The sequence below is a fragment of the Strix aluco genome, chromosome 20 (genome assembly GCF_031877795.1).
Source record: "Strix aluco isolate bStrAlu1 chromosome 20, bStrAlu1.hap1, whole genome shotgun sequence".
NCBI classification, from domain to species: Eukaryota; Metazoa; Chordata; class Aves; order Strigiformes; family Strigidae; genus Strix; species Strix aluco.
This window is the reverse complement of record NC_133950.1, coordinates 13,301,776-13,317,544: the sequence shown is the minus strand read 5'-3', so window position 1 is coordinate 13,317,544 and position 15,769 is coordinate 13,301,776. Positions and strand designations below refer to the sequence as shown.

Sequence of the window (15,769 nt, the reverse complement as noted above, 5' to 3'; positions counted from 1 at the left end):
AAGAAAGTTAAGAGTGCACTTGCTGTGTTACTACCCAGGTTCTGGGAAGCAGTTTGCATCCAGCTTTACTGCCTGACAGGCATTTTACCCACCACACTGCTGGCTAGCCTGGGCAGTGTAGCTCTGGGTGTGAATGTGAGCCCCAGAGAGGGTCTCTTTGCTCAGCAGTTGTGGCTGTTTCAGGCATGCATGCACACAGCTAAATTATTCAGAGAAGCTCGTTACTCAGAGCTTTTCCCGGGTCTCTGTGCTCCAAGAGGTTTTAAAAGAGACAACCACAGTCAGCAAAGCAACTCTTCACTCTCAGATTATCCTCCTTATTTCAGGTATGAATAATATTCCCGGCTGTGAGGCTCTATTACAGGTTATCTGGAGATTGTAATAACCTTTTGTGTTTCTACTTTGCAGAGGAAATAATGGTTCCTCACTGAGTCCCACCCTCTGAACAGAGGAGTTTTGTTGCCTTAGGACCAGATTCAGTGAAAAGAAGGATTGCAAAAGCCCTTGAAAACTGTAATTCTTTTCCAGATCCTGAAAAAAAGCAGTGCAGCACAGGAATTTTATTTAAACCTGTTAAATCTTACAGATGCATGCAGGGTTCTGTTCTCCAAAGAAAGATATTGTACCTTGGTCTTAATATGTTGTTTTAAATAACAGGAATGGCTAAGTGCTCCTGCTGAAACCCATCCCTGTCCCCTCACGAGATCCTGCATGGCTCTGGGCTGTTCTGAGGAGACTGTTGTTGCAACTCATGTAATTATGTTTTATGAAAATCCCAAAGCCAAAGCAAATTTTTCTGGTTCAGACAGGCTGTGTGTGGCCGTGATTTGCACGACAGCCTTCGCGCCCTCCAGGCGCATTTATATTACTCCCTTTTTCTTTATCAAGGCTAACTCCTCTCTTACCCATCTTCACACTGGTTTCAGGCTTATTCGAACTATTTTGCTCGCAGCTCGGTAATACATTTAAGATCTTCAGACATTAATTCTTATTCCTTCCCCAGGAGAGATAGGTAGGAGTTATTTCATCTCTACTTTACAAACCAGCATGTAGCAGTGCCAACAGTGATGTTTCACAAGAAAGCAGTGCTGGTCAAGGCTATGCTGCCCATCGTCCCCTCCCTTCCTGTCCTGTGTCCTTCACCTGGTGCCAGCATCTATGCAGACACTTGTCCAACAAACTGGGGAAGAAATGGATCTAGTTGAAAAATACCCACTGTGTATGCGTGTGCGGAGCATTTGCTGCGTTACTGGGACCAGTTCTCTGATTCAGTTCAGCCTGTGGCCACAAGAACACTTGTGTTGGACCAGTGCTCATGAACCACAGGGACGGGCTAGGAGAAAAGGAGGAAGCTTTACTGGCTTAGCTATTTCCCGACCTATACAAAGCTCGAAAGGTTAAATGATCTGTCTGGTGGCACAGCCCTGGTCCGTGACTGAGAAGAGCAGAGGTGATGTGGATGTAAATCTGTGTTTGGAACAAGAAAACTCACTTGTCCGTTGTGTCAAGGTCTTTTGACATCTGTGGATATTTTACTCTATATTAAAAGTTAAATATAAACAACAACACAATACACACATGTTAGAGTTTGTCTAGAAAGAAAGAGCACATGCACCAGCCTGATTTATCCTGTCTCTACAGGGTTTTGTCTCTTCAGTTTTCACCTTTACCATAGAACTGCTTTTTGACAGCCATTGCTGCTCGCTCGCTTATTCACCTGTAAACTACTATTGTTGATTTTAAAGGAATTCTGCTAATAATAATTTTTCATCTATCCCCCCTCTCTACACTTCCTCCAACTTGAGCTAGCATTTATTTAGAAGCCTGCACACAAAAGGAAGTTACATCCCCTGAGGTATTTTGACATTAAAAAGGTGCAAACTTCCTCAAAGATAGGTTTATCTCCATCTAAATTCACAGCTGTAAAACCATCTGATATAAGCCAAGACAAAGTTTCCTGAGTTTCACTGTGTGACTATTTTTAGGCTGGTTTAAACCAGTCGTATTCTGTCTGTAGGCTAAGATCATCAAGTTGCCTAAAACGTGAAGGAAGGGGGTAGGGAAATTATTACCATCCCCACACTGTTGTGGTTTTTCTACTTTGTCTGGCTGATAGCAGATCGTTTATAGCCTCTCTATCCTTCTCCAATCTGATACGGGTTGTTAGGCGTTGGAATGGGCTGTCCAGGGAGGTGGTGGAGTCCCCATCCCTGGAGGTGTTTAAGACTAGGGTCAACATAGCGCTGAGGGATCTGGTGGAGTTGGGAACTGTTAATGATGGGTTGAAGGTTGGAATGGATGATCTTCAAGGTCTTTTCCAACCTAGACAATTCTGTGATTCTGTGATAGCGGCCAACTTTCAGCCTTGTTAATAGTTTCATGATCTCTTAGCAAGTGCTGCTTCTGAAAGCCTTCTTTCCTGTGGATTTGTCTCTTGTTGGGGATTCTTTGTTGACTACAAACTCTGAAACAAGCCCTGTTTTGTACCTGCCCACTAACATCTTTAGCCACATAACAGAATTGGAGCTACCATTGCCCCCTTGTCTCTTCATCTTAATATTTTCGGGAACCTCATATCTTCAAAACCCTTGTCTTTCTGCCAAACTTGCTGAAAGAGAGTTAGGAGTTAAGTGACTGTCAGTAAGGCAGAAATTGGATGCACCTGCCCATAGACAAGGATCACCTGTGCATTCTTTCACACCAAAAAGAGCACAAGAAAAAATATTCAGTTCTACATCCACAGAAACAGAGACCATAGCCTGCTTTTCCTTGCAGGCTACCTTTAAAGGTATTTAGAAAATGGCAAACTTTTTCCAGTATGCTGGACAACAGCAAGGTTTTTTTCAGAACCTGCCAGTTCTGAAAAAACTTTTTTGGAAAAAGGACAGTGCAAGGTGATGGTGTTTAATTACAGCTGTTGCCAGTAAGAGTTGACAATTACAGTGCCAGTTCAGTAGGGGTTTCAGCTGGGGTCTGTCAGCTTCGGGAATCTGAATTGCAGTCCTCTTTTTGCACATAAACCCCAGCAGAGGCCACCAGCAATCCATTTCATGAGCTACAGGCAAGCTTCCATGCTAATTAAGAGAGATGTTTGTGTTTTGAAGGAAGTGCCTGACTCCTTAGTGTGTCTGGATGACAAAGACATCAAGGCAGCAGAGGAATGTTCCTGCATCCTAGAAATCCTTAAATTATTGGCAAAATTTTCTTCTTGACCACTGTATCACAGTTCTGTACTGCTGTCTTGCTGTGTTCTCTTCAGCTTTCTGGCCTTGCTGCTTTCATGGTTGTCTCTTCCAAGTGGTGGGAAAAGTGACAATAGTTAGAGCTCTTTCATATCATGTTGTGATAGCTTTGGATATCAATTTTAAAAAGAATCATTAAAAACTGCTCAAGAAGCTTTAAGGAGCTTGCAATCCTATTGCTTAGTGTTGTGATTCTGCCTGTCTTAAGTGAAGATGTAGAGACATTCAGCAACTAGAAGGAACAAGATGATGTGCCTTAAGACTGCAGAAACAAAAAACTGTTGGAGATGCAGAGGTATGTGTTGTCTAACTAGAATGAACCCTGCATTGCCTCTGATGCATTCTAGCCCAGCTATTTTGTATCCTACTCTCTTTTTTTCATGATCCATTCTTCCTTTTTGCTGCTCTTCATAGCAGCCCTTTTCATGTTTAAAGATTACTGCTCTACTTCCTCTTGATTTTATCTGAACAAATCAATTTCTTGTACCTTTTTCTCGTAGGTCCCATTTGTCACATTCATCTGAGTCTTTCTAATTGCTCTATGTCCTTCCCAACACGTGACACAATGTGGACACAATTCACCAGATGAGTTAGTGGCATTTTTAAAGTATTGGGGTTTCTTTCTCTCTGTAGTCTTGTAATTTCCCTGTTTCATTGCAGCTGAGCAATGGATCTGAGTTGTGGCTTAGGGCCAAGTACTTGCAGGGAGCTTCTTGGCATGAACATGTAGGGTTAACCAAACCCAACCCACAGCAAAGTAATTGAATTATTTCATCTAATGAATTCAAATCTATTGTGACCTGTTTGTCACTTCTACAAGAAGAAAAAGAAGCTGAGTTTGTCAGATGAGAAATTATCCCTTGCAAATTCATGAATTTGAAGGCCAAAGGGGACCATTATGCTCATCTTAGTCTGACCTCCTGCATAACCCAGGCCGTGGAATTTAACCCAGCGATTCCTGTGTCATTAATGTGTGGGTGACCCGTTTGCCCAGAGCTCTGTGGAATACCATATATCTGGCTGGAGCCCAAACTGGAAGCTGGCCTCCACCCTCCTTTCTTTCCAGCATTGTTTCTCTAAAGGGCAATTACTCTCTATGCCCACGTTCATTAAATGCTGACCCAGTGCACTGGGCCTGGAGCAGCAAAGCACCCTCTGTCTCCTGTGGTTGAGGAAGGGCTGTAGCCAGAGGCAACAGCAGCTGGTTTTCATCTTTTGCACTAGTATTCTTGACTTGAAGAGGGATTGGGGAGGGGGGAGGCACAGACAAACACCCCCCCTGGAAATACTGAAATCTCGTAGGGCTGAACAGATCCTTGTCTCCATGTGCTGTGAGGAGCTGCTTGTGCCAGGATGTTTGCTGCTGCTGGCAGCGAAACCACAAACCTGGGTAAAAACTGGCTGGTGTGAGTCACGGTGTCCCAGCCTGGCACATGGCTTTGCCTGCAGCCCCTCCAGCAGGGCTTCTCTAGCTGGTTCTTGGGGGTGCAGAGGGTTCCTTTTTTTGGGGTGGTATGGCACATATCCAGGACACCGTTGCACCTCCCTGGGCAAGGAGGCAGCTCTTGGCAGGATGGTTTCAGCTTTCCTTGCTGTGGTTTATCTACAGAATTGAGACTATTCCAAAGCTAAGACATGGATACAGGTTTGTTTATGGGTTTTTGTTTTGAATTTAAATGCCCAATCAATTAGCTCTTGGGAAAGAGGCTTTTGTGGTTTGCTAGTGGGGTGTTACTGATGATGTTTTTTCCTGAGCCGGATCTCTGCTTGCTCTCAAGATGGGCTTTTGTGCAGGTCCCCAGGGTGAAACAGTCCAGTAAGTAGGCCATGGCTCTGGATTCCCTCTGACCACAGGGTTCTTGCATCTGCAGAGCAAGTTGCTAAAATCTGCTGAAAACCATGACTTACACCTGCACTTCTCCGGGGTATCTGTGACAATAATGCTGTTTAATTTGGTGTTGCTAGGTAAGTGGCACTAATTTACAGACAGGTCTCTGCTCAGCGCCCAGCTCACTGACTTTTACAGGAGCATCTCAAGCCTTGGAAAACAGAGTGCTGGGTGCAGCGTTTGAAGATGACCTGCATCCACCTTGAGACATGCAGTTGCCAATAAACAGTGAAAGCCCCAATGTTCAAGAGGACAAGAGTTAACACAGAAAGCAAGCTGCTGTGGGCCAGAGGGAAACATCCCTTTTCCTGGGGGATTCCTCACTACTAAAAGTAGTAGCCAGACTTCGCCTTGTGGCCCAGTCTGCTTATGCAGACTTACTGGGAGGGCATTGGCCTCTGTGGCATACCCCTCCTGACCTGTGTAAGGTGGACACAGCTGTGCCAGGTCCTGCTCTCTGCTGCCCATCCCAACTGCCTCCAGCTGTAGGCACTTACTTTTGAGGACAAAAGGGCTTAGGCTGAGCAAAACCAGAGTCTTCCTATCATGAGATTCAGAGACTATGTACGGTGTGGGTCGGAAATCGGTAATGCTCTGCCACCTTCTTCTCTGCGTTAACTTGTAGGTATGGTGTGTGTAGGGGGGCTCCTGTGCTGTGGCAGGTCTGGAGGCAAGTGTCGAGGCACTGCAATGTGATGTGAAACACAGGGGACAAGCGTGACCTGCTGCCCACCCTCCTGCCAGGGCTGCCGCGGTGCTCCCCCGCGCAGTGCCCGGGAAAGGGGTGCCCTGCCTGGGGGCTCAGCCCCGCTCTCCGCCCCCGTCCCACGGTGGGAGCCGCAGCCCCGGGGCGGGCGGCAGCGCCGAGCACGGCGGGCCGGGAGGAGGAGGAGGAAGGGCCGCTGCCCGCCGCGGGGCTGACATCAGCCGGAGGAGGGGCCTGCCCGCGAGTTTCTTTGCTCGGTGCATCACTTCCCGCCGCTGCCATACTCCGCTGCCCGGTGCCGGGCTGCAGCCGCGCCTGCCTCCGCCGCGGCGGGCGGCTCGGCGGGGCCGGTGCCCATGGCGTGCCTGCCCGGTGGGGACAGCCCGGGCTCCGCCGCCCGCCGGCTCTACTCGAGGTGAGCGGGGTTGGAGGGAGGAGGCGCGGGGGGAGCCCGGCCGGTTCCGGACCCTCCCGGCCGGCCCCGGAGCTCCGCGCCCCGCAGAGCCGCGGCGGGAGGGAGCGGGGCGGGGGGTGGAGGGGGGCTGGCGGCCGCGGGGGTTCCGGGGAGGGGAGGGAGCGCCCATCCCTGGGAAGTCAGAAGCTGTTTCCCGCCTGGGGACCCAGCGAGAGTAGAGTGAGAGAAGGCGGAGGGGAAGGACGTGGTGTTTCCTCCATGGGGCAGCTCTTGCTTCGCGTATAGGGTGGGGGGGGCTGAGGTTGCTGAGAGGGAAAGTGGGGTTTTCCTTGGCACTAGCCCGGAGCGAGCAGCTCCTTCTGTTAAGGAGGCTGACGCTGAAACCTGGTCTGTGCTGGGCGTTTGCATGGGAGGCTCTTGATCGCACTGCAGAGACTTTAAGTCTCAGCTTTAAAATTGGGCGCTACAGAAATTCACACAAGGCTGGAAAAAAATAGCTTCAGGCTGGCTGGCGTTCATGGAAATACCAGATCTCGCCCATTCTTTTCGTTTAGATTAAAAATAAAAAAGTCTAAACTGGAGTCAATTTGAGGCCTTACAGTGTTGCTTAGAACGTTCTTTATGCTATTCATCCTCATTGTGTTTTATTTCTCCTCTTAACAGAAGTGGAGGTAATGCAGTAGCTGGACTAGAGGGGAAAAAAACCTAAAATGCTTGAAGTATATGCAGTATAGTAGCTTTTCATCAATTCTCTTTGCATGCTTTGCAATAATTAGAAGCTAGTGGGTTGTCTGGTTTAATGAGTATTGGTTCATTAGGACAGCAAGTGTTTCTTGGTTTTGTTGTGCTGTATAGCAACTCTTGGGAAAATGAAAAGAGAATGGAGAGTTAAAACCATTGGTCTGCCTACCCTGGTGGAGCTGCAGCTGCAGAGACACACTGGCTTTTAATCAGAATGGATCTTTTTCGTTCTTTCTCTTTTGTTTTTCTTGAAAACTTTTTGGGGAATAGACTTTGGTCGTTTTTGTGAAGGAAATCTTAGTGGGGGGCTGCATACCACAGACGTGTGCCTGCCCAGCACAGTAAACTCTGCTGCCAGCTGTTTAGTGAAGAGAGAAGAGAAATGGGAAGCACCTCTCCTGTGGCTTAGTCTGGGTGGCTCTGGTAGGACACGTGGTGTTAAAATTCCCTGTAGTGCTCTTCAGGCTTGCTCTGCTGACCTTTAAAGTACACATCGATGGAGCCTCTCTGTCTTTATTGCATTGCTAACTGGAGTTGTAACTTAGAGTTTCTTCCTTAACTTCACTTGTTTCAAAGTGTAGAAACTTCTAGCTTGAAGTAAATGACTCTAAACTCCATCCAGGAGGCATATCTGGGGTGACAGGTGGAACCTCGGGGGCCTGTTTGGGTGGTAAAGCCTTAATGATTCATATCAAAGTCTTTCTCAGTGTGTTTTGGGAGCACTAACTCGGGTATAAGAACTGCAGAAGGTGCCTGTGCAGGCAGGGAGTGCCAGACCCCTTCTCTGGTGGGCTGGGGGAGGGATGGGGTGGAAGGAAGTGTGCCACAAAGAAATGAAAGTGTTTGTTCATTTTACTACATCCCTTGGTATTTCCCTAAATTCAGCCCATCCTAAACAAAGGCATCTGTTCTGTTGTTGTGCTCGCAGCAGACGAGCCCTGTGCTGACTGGGCCAAACTCTTCTATTTACAGAGACCAAAGTCGGGAGTGTCTCTGCTACAGCAGTAGTATACCCTGTGCATTTTTGCAAAAGGGGTCCTGTGCAGCTCTTTATATCCGCTCTCGCTAACCTTTCTGATGCCATTTATTTCATTGCTGTTGCCACAGCAGACTGTTAGTCTCGAGGGAGACTTGCTGGAAGTACAGGGCTTTGGAAGCAGTTGAGCAGTCATGACTCTCTACAGGGCTGGCGTGTCCATGGCGGCCAGCTCCTGGTATTGAACATAGTATCTCTGGTGGGGCTTGTTGGAAACCTCAAGCTCTGTGAAAGTGCTTCGCAGACTTGAGTTGAGCAAGTATTATGTGGGCCTGAGTTAATGCTTTACCTTCCTTCCATGGGGTTTTGATCTGGTACTAATTTAAGTGCATCCAATTCAGCTGTGTGTAACCTCTGAGGACTTTTTGTAGACAGAATTGGAGCTGTGAAATACCTGCTTGCAGCAGGTGCCCTTCTCTTCCCTGCTGCTGCAGGTAGGGTCTCACCTTTTTGCGCTGGCTGCCTGACCTTGAACATGTAGGAAGCACCAAGCCCACCAAATGATTCCCCTGGACCATGGTTCCTGAGAGTGTGTGCGTCAAGCTCATGCTGGGGACAAGTCTGCCACTGTCCAGAGAGCTCCACTGGATTTGGCCCTTTGCTTTTAAAAGGCCACGCTGGAGATTTCTGAGTCTGGGAGTGAGGCATGGGCATGTTCTGGGGAAACCATCGGCGTTGACATCACAGAGACATTATTGATCACACATATTAGATAATGCTGCAGTCAGACCAGAAATGTATAAATCTGACATGAAAACTCAGCTAAAAGTATGTGGTGTTCCTCCCTCCTGGGCCTCCCTTTCCCTTCCCTTGTTCTCTTGCAGTGCTACATGTTTTCAATAGAGCTGTTGGCTTTTGTAATGTTTACTAACTTCTCTTGATTGTGTCATAAACAGTCTCCATCTCGCTCATTAATGTCACTACAGTGGGTACCTGACCTGAATGCGCATTGGGCAATTAGAGTGTGCTCTGAGCACTACGGATCTTCCTAGAGAAGGCAACTTTCTCCTCTTCTGATGGGAAAACTGAGATGTAAGAATTGTTGGCCTTCTGACAAGGAAGGCAGGGAGAGAGGGTGTAACTCAGCATGTGGGTTAAGGCAGAATAAACCAGTGTTTGCAAAGCAAATTGGGAAGAAAGTCCATTGTTGGGGTGGACCTTCCTCTGGAATGGTTCATGTTCATTTTGCACATATCCAAGGGATCACACCACCATGAAATATCTGATTATTTTCCAACTGCTAGTACTTGTAAACTTTTAAAACTTTAAGCCTGGACTTTATATAATGCTAAAAGCAGTGTTGCCTTTTGTTCATTCAAAAGGAAAACAAAAAAAAGTTAAATATTGCTTTATTTTAAGATACAATTAAATACCACCTCTTAGAAAGAAGGTAAATATTTTGTATCCACCTCAGAGGTCAAAATTAGCACCACCCCAGCAGTGCTAGTTTTGGTGTTTGTTGGGAATTTTACTGCATACTCAAGTGAATAAGCCTTCTCGTGACAGCTACTGGCTCGGTATTAACTTGGGCTGGATTTGAGCAGCAGTGTGGTGACAAGGAGCTTTGTGCCTTGCTGCAAATCTTCTGAGCCTGAGAGCTGGAGAGTTGCTGGCTCACAGGAGAATGGCAGACGAAGAGTGTGATAAGCTTGTTCTGTGGGACTGGGAAGGGGCTCGGGTGAAGGGATCCCTTTGAGCTTGCTGAAGATACCTCTGAACTACTGTGGTAGCAGCTATTGCAGTCCCTGGGAATAGCTGAGGAGGTGGGAGTGTTCAGAAGGGAACGCACCTCCTGAGGCTGCTCCGCTGTTGCTCTGGCCGTGCCTGTGCCTGAGCGGGTGGCAGAGGGAGCAAGGAGCTGGTGGGCCTGGCTGGGCTGCGGGTGCCAAGGGTAGCTCTTGATGGATGGATGGGAAGTGACTACTTGTACATCTTTGCCTTATCAAAGCACTTGGAGTTGGTGCAGATGACATCTGTTATGTAAGCAGGACCTACATAGAAAATACCTTGACGTGATTTTAACCTCTTTGAGCTTGCAGGCTATTTTACCTGCTGGTTGTGTCTTTGACCTCCTGGCAGATTTCCCCTGTCTCCCTATTCCGATGTTCCAAATTGCCACAGTTGTTCTCTTCTTGTCTCCAGGCAAGGACTTTCCTGCTGAGAACGACAGTGTCGTGAGTGCTGTGACTGAAGGTGGTCTGTCCTGGATGGGCGGGTTTGTGAAGTGGGGGTAGTTGGCATCATAGTGAAAATGTGGTGTTCTGCACTGCCAGAAAGCTGGGAATGACCCTTTTTTGTCTCTCTTTACTCCCTAGATCAAACATGAAATTGCTCAATTATTACAGTTAAGAATGCTGTTTTAGAGGTTTCTAAAAGATTACAATTTTTCTTTTCTAGGCCTACGCAGTCAGTCTCCGTTAGGCAGAAGGATGTGAAAAACGGGACAAACATTTCTGAAATAGCTGTGCTGCATAATAGGTGGCCTGAGCAAAAAATTATGATAGCTTAGCATGCAGCATTGGTTTTGTTGACATCTGTTTTGGGACATTTTGAACAACTCACTTGTAGTTCCAGCATTTGCGAGTAATGTGGTCATCCCAAAGCAGAGCCAAGCAGAACATTTAGTCTCCACCGCAGCAGGAGGGGGGACCCTTGCTCTCAGACCTTGGACTGGGAATCGGTGTCTGGCTTTGCTGCAGGTTTCCCCAGGACCTTGGGCATCCTTTTTGATTCTTCTGCATTTCACCTGGTGGGATGCAGGGAGAGAAACTCCCTTTCCCTTCTTCCTTTGGTCTCTGATGTTAACTGGGTAGGGCATGTGCCTTGTACCTGTGCAGTGCCTAGCACAGTGTGATCTTCATCTTACTTCTGACCTCTAGGTGCTGCTGCAATACAAACAATTGTCATCTTCAGGGCGTTAATTTGACTTGAACGTGCGCACGTAAATCAAGTTGAGATGATACGCTGCTTTTTCCCTGTGCTGACTTGCGCTTCGCTGACTCAAGTTGTGCCAGACCTCCTGCTTGTTGTGGCTACTGCTCCTGGGGTGAGAGCTGTCCCTCTGGATTTTTTTTTATTCCAAAATACTTCACATTGTATGAGGCTTTTGTGCCTAGAGACTAGAAAGAGAACTTTGTTAATTGGCCACATGTTTGTGGATTATATGGTGTTTGCTACTGTGTCAACTGAAGTCAGAGAAGTCTGTGTGACTCGTGTGTGGCCTGAGGGCACCCCTTGAAGCCAGTTCCTTCTGAGATGAACATTAACGCTCTATTTGGTCGCCCCAGGGCCTAACTGAATGGAGAGCTGGGTCTGGAAGCGAGGCAGCCTTTGACCCTTCCAGCCTGGGATGATGGCTGTGAAGCATGAGTGAGCCTGGAGCTACCCAGGGCTCCACGAGAAGCTCCTGAGGTGCCTTTTGCTCGTTGTTGCATTAGTCATTGGGTGCATCCCTCCTGGGAAAGTATCTGAAAGAGCTCATGGCTAACAAGGGAGAAAAGACATTGTCTGGAAAGGGTTCCTATAACCAGAAGATCAGTGGGGGCTTGCTGGGGCACTGTGACGGACAGAGAAAGTCCTTGGGGTTTGTGGTGGTAGCAAGGACCTCTTGCCACCGGATCATGGTTGGACTGTGGTGACCAGTTGTTGTGATTTACTTGCCTCCATGGGTGGTGGGTCGCATTCTGGCTCCTGGATACAGGTCTTGTCAGAGCTTTGGCTGGTGTCTGCAGAATGACTTGCTTATGTCACATGAAAATCTTGCGTGTAATTAATTTCTGTTTTCCTGCTAGATGTAACTAATTAGGGATCTGCTGCCTTTTATTTTTGAAGTTAGGGGAGCAGTGCCTATTATACCAAAGGATGAACACTCTTTGTGAAGGATCAGAAATTGTTTTCTTGTAGAAGAGTGATTTTAAAATTCCTTTGTGGCCATTCCTCTCTTCAGCCGAATGCAGATGAACCATGACTGCTCTGGTGACTAGAAATACCTGGGCAAAGGAGATGGGAGGGGGCTGCATAGCTCAGTTGGCATTCTCCTCCAGTTCAGTGATGAGAGTGTCCCAGACATCAGATTTATTCCTGAGACATTACATAAACCACAGGGGAAAGCCTTGCCTTAGTGTGTGTCTTAAGGATGAGCAAAATCTTGGCCAGCAGCAGGAAGGCTTAAAATTGGATATGTTGGTAAAAAGCTGGAGAATCAGTTTCTTTCCCCACTGATCGAGGCCTGCAGGCTTGGAGGAAAACATCTGCAGTACGTTGTACAGATAGGAAGGGATATTTTTTTTTTTTATGGACTGAGGCTAATAGAATGACTTTGCTTTTTAAATGAAGCCAAACAGGATGGAAGATCCTGCCTAGACTCAAACCAGTAGTGTGTGTGTATATGCTTCCCTTGGAGCGAGAGGTCTCCAGCCCTGAAGGTTGAACTGCCCTGAGGGGTGATGTTCCTGTTTCTGGTTCCCTGTGCTGAGCTGGCCGCTGTGCTTGGGATGGTGCTTTCAACTGGAGGTATGCTTGAAGCTTGAGTGAGGCCAGAGGAAAGGCAGTGGGGAGATGGCAGTCCTGGGGCAGAGCAGACTTTCTCTGGCTGCTCTGCAGGACCACCCTGTTGCCACCTGCCCAGTCCTCCTCATCCTGCCCTGAGGTGGATCTGGGGTGACCCTGGCTTGTGTCCTGGATCACCTGCACAACCGGTGACTTCCTAGCTTGTCCTATGGCTTCCTGCATCCATCCTGTTTTAATGTGTCCCCAGGGCACAACTTTGTTACTGCACCATAACCATGTGCCTCTCCCTAGAGCAAATACTGGTATGTCTCAAGCTCATCTCCCCGTGTTCTCGTGTTACTCTCCAACAGATCAGGTCTTCTGTCACCAGAGAATATAAACAGTATTTTTTGTGCTGGTGTGGTTGCTTTTATGTTGTCTCGTATTTTTGCACTTTAGGTGATAGCCAAGCTTGCATTCAGCCTTGCTTGAAGAACAGGTTTGAACTCTTGTGAGGTCTTACACTGCAAGAAGCCACCAGCAGCAAGTTTCTTGAAGTGAAAGGATGCATCTTATTTAACTCTTGATGCTGTTCTGCTTTAAGAACAATTTTATCTCCAAATTGCTGTTCAAGTATACCTAGTTTCCTCCCCTTCCAGTCCTGCTCCGTGTATTGCTTTGATCAGCCAGACCAGCTTCCAGAATTCAAAGCTGCATCCCTGTTATAAAAAAACCCATGCCAACTGAAGCCATGAAACAAAAATTCCTCCTATCTCTGGGCATGCAGGCTGTGTAGCCTGACCACAAAGTGGGGCTGTTGTATTCTGGGCCTGGGCTATTTATATTGTCAGTGGGAAAGCTTTCCATTGACTGAGCTGCTCCCTCCCTAAAGATACTTCTAATTAAATGTTATTTGACAGATCTGACTTTCTGACTGGCTTAGATTTAACTGGTATAAATGGGATATGTTTTTTCCCAACTGAAAGCTGAAGAAAGTAGGAATAATTTTGTTGGAAGGCTACTTGTATTGAGTCACATCTGTCTGTTGTTTAATATTGTAAGCTGATAGAGTGTGGAAAAAAAAAACAAAAAAACAACAAACCAACAACCCCAAACCAAAACACCAAACCCCACAACCAGAAAGGTAACAGTCCTGCAGTGCTTGGTGAGGAGAAGGGGAAAGGGACAGCAGCTGCCTCTGGCTTGGAGCGCAGCAGCTCTCTAAACAATGCCCAGCAATGTTATGCAACTACCTGGGGAAGGAAGTGAAAATTTATCATTACAGCGCAGTTTCAAGGGCAATATTAAATGAGCAATTTGCAGCACAACCCTGTACTTAACTGACTTAACTAACTTCTCCTGGGACAAAATGACAGGGCTAGTAAGGGCAATAGCCATGGCCTCCGCTCCCACCATGAGTGGAGTAAATACAGGCTCTTTTTAGAACTGAATCTGAGGGATTGGGCTGAGAGCCCTCAACGTTGGCAGCCAAACCCCAAACCAGTGTAATGGCCTCATCCTGCAAGGGCCTGACAGATCCCTGGCCCATGGAAGCCTGGGAAAGGGGGAAGCAAGTATGTGCTGAAGGATCTCATTGGTATCTGACTGCTCTTCCTTATTTCAGTGGAAGCAATAAAAAGACCCCTCTGCAAGGCCCTAGACATTGGGGCAGCAACACAGACCCTGAATGAATTACTTGGAAGGCAATGCTACTGTCTGATCACTACCTTCAGGGTAGAAATAAACAGCTTAATCTTCCACTATTCCCAGTTTTCTTTTGGCAAGAGGATTTTGCCCAAGGAAGTCAGGCACTGTAACCACAGGCCTTTCCTTTCTGATTCTGAGATTAGAAATGATGTATCTAAAGAAGCTTCATCTGCTGCTGTGAGTCAGTAGCTCTGTGCAGCTGCTAAACCTGAAGGAATTTTGAATGGAGAATGTTGGATTGTCTTGTCTCCCCTCATGCTTTTCTGTTACCCTTTGCATTTATACCCTCTGGAGCAGCCAGAGAGGCTCTTCTCTGGGAGTTTGGGGCTAATGCAGGTTTCCTTCAGATGCTGCAGGAGAAAGATTAAGAAAATGAATTTAAAAGGGGGAAAACACCTACGTTATTAGTATAACATAACTTAGTGTAGAAGCCATTTCACGCTGTGCCCTGGCTCCACCTGAGAGCAGATGTTTTGTCTTGGAAGCTGCTTTGAAAAATGTATGGATAAAACTTAGTGCTGTCAGTTGATGTATGCAGTTTGCTCTGAGCTGCAGAAAATAACGGCTGTGTGATGTTCCTGGGAAGCGGCTTTGAACACGTGCTGTGTGACAGAGCTCCTTTCCTGCCCTGGGGATCCAGCTCCATTTCCCTCCCACGCTCTGGCTGCCAGGGAGCAGACAGAGCTGGCTCAGGCACAAGCAAAGAATCGCCCCTCTGAGCCCCTTTCCTGGACACTCTGCAGTTTGCTGTGGACACGAGTCCGGCTGCTGATCCATGATGAGACCTGGGGCACGTTATTTGATTTGCAGCCTCACTTGTGCTTGCCTGCCCTGTCCAGCCTCTGGAGGGATGACTTCTGCTACGGGATTGCAGCAGACTCAGCACAGTGAGACCAGCTTTGCCATGGGGTTTGCAAGTTTTGTGGCCACACAAATAATGAATAGTTGTGTTGAGTTCCCAAGGGGAAGCTCCAGCGTGCTGCCGGGATGGACGAGTTCTCCGTGTGTGTGCAGTGGAGTTTCTCCATGTCCTGATTAAGAAAAACCTGTGCCCGTTTACAGGTAGAATGAAGGGATTTGCTGTATCAAATGACTTTGCCTGATCATCTGTTTCCATGACTTTCTTGATGCCCCTGCGATTTGCAGACCACTGGGCTGTATTTGCTCTGTGGTGGGTATCCCAGCAGGTGCCTTTTCTGAACCTTTGCTCCGTGCAGCACGCAGGGGCTTGGCTGGTGGTACCTCCCTGGGCACTTTGGTATGAATGGCTACAATTTCTTCTGCTCTGGCTTGAAGCTGCTTGAGTGCAAATTAGCTGTGGGGTGAGTTTCTCCTGTGATCCACACTGCAGAGTTGAGGTTTTCTTTGTGCGCTCCATCTGTGGAGTTCACGCCTGAGGAGAACTGGAAAGTACCAATTAATATTCATCTCTCTGGGGCTATTTGTTAATTACTGTTATTCATGGTTTGTATTACAGTACTTCCTAGTGTCCCACACTACTGTGCCAGACTGAGTGGATCCTGGTAGGGTTATATCCGTTCCAGGG

The 15,769-nt window shown here is 47.4% G+C and overlaps 1 protein-coding gene across 2 annotated transcripts in view; it reads left to right on the top strand.

Moving 5' to 3' along the window:
- Positions 1–6,106: 6,106 nt before the first annotated feature.
- The window catches only part of GPSM1 (G protein signaling modulator 1), an 82,333-nt gene continuing 72,670 nt past the window's right edge, over positions 6,107–15,769 (top strand). Inside the window, exon 1 of one of the 2 annotated variants that reach the window (XM_074845938.1) lies at positions 6,107–6,251. In XM_074845938.1, coding sequence (XP_074702039.1) covers positions 6,193–6,251 — 59 coding nt within the window. In that variant the 5' untranslated portion in view covers positions 6,107–6,192. Of the gene's footprint in view, positions 6,252–15,255; positions 15,286–15,769 lie in introns of those variants that run through there. The other variant, XM_074845939.1, reaches the window with a different exon arrangement.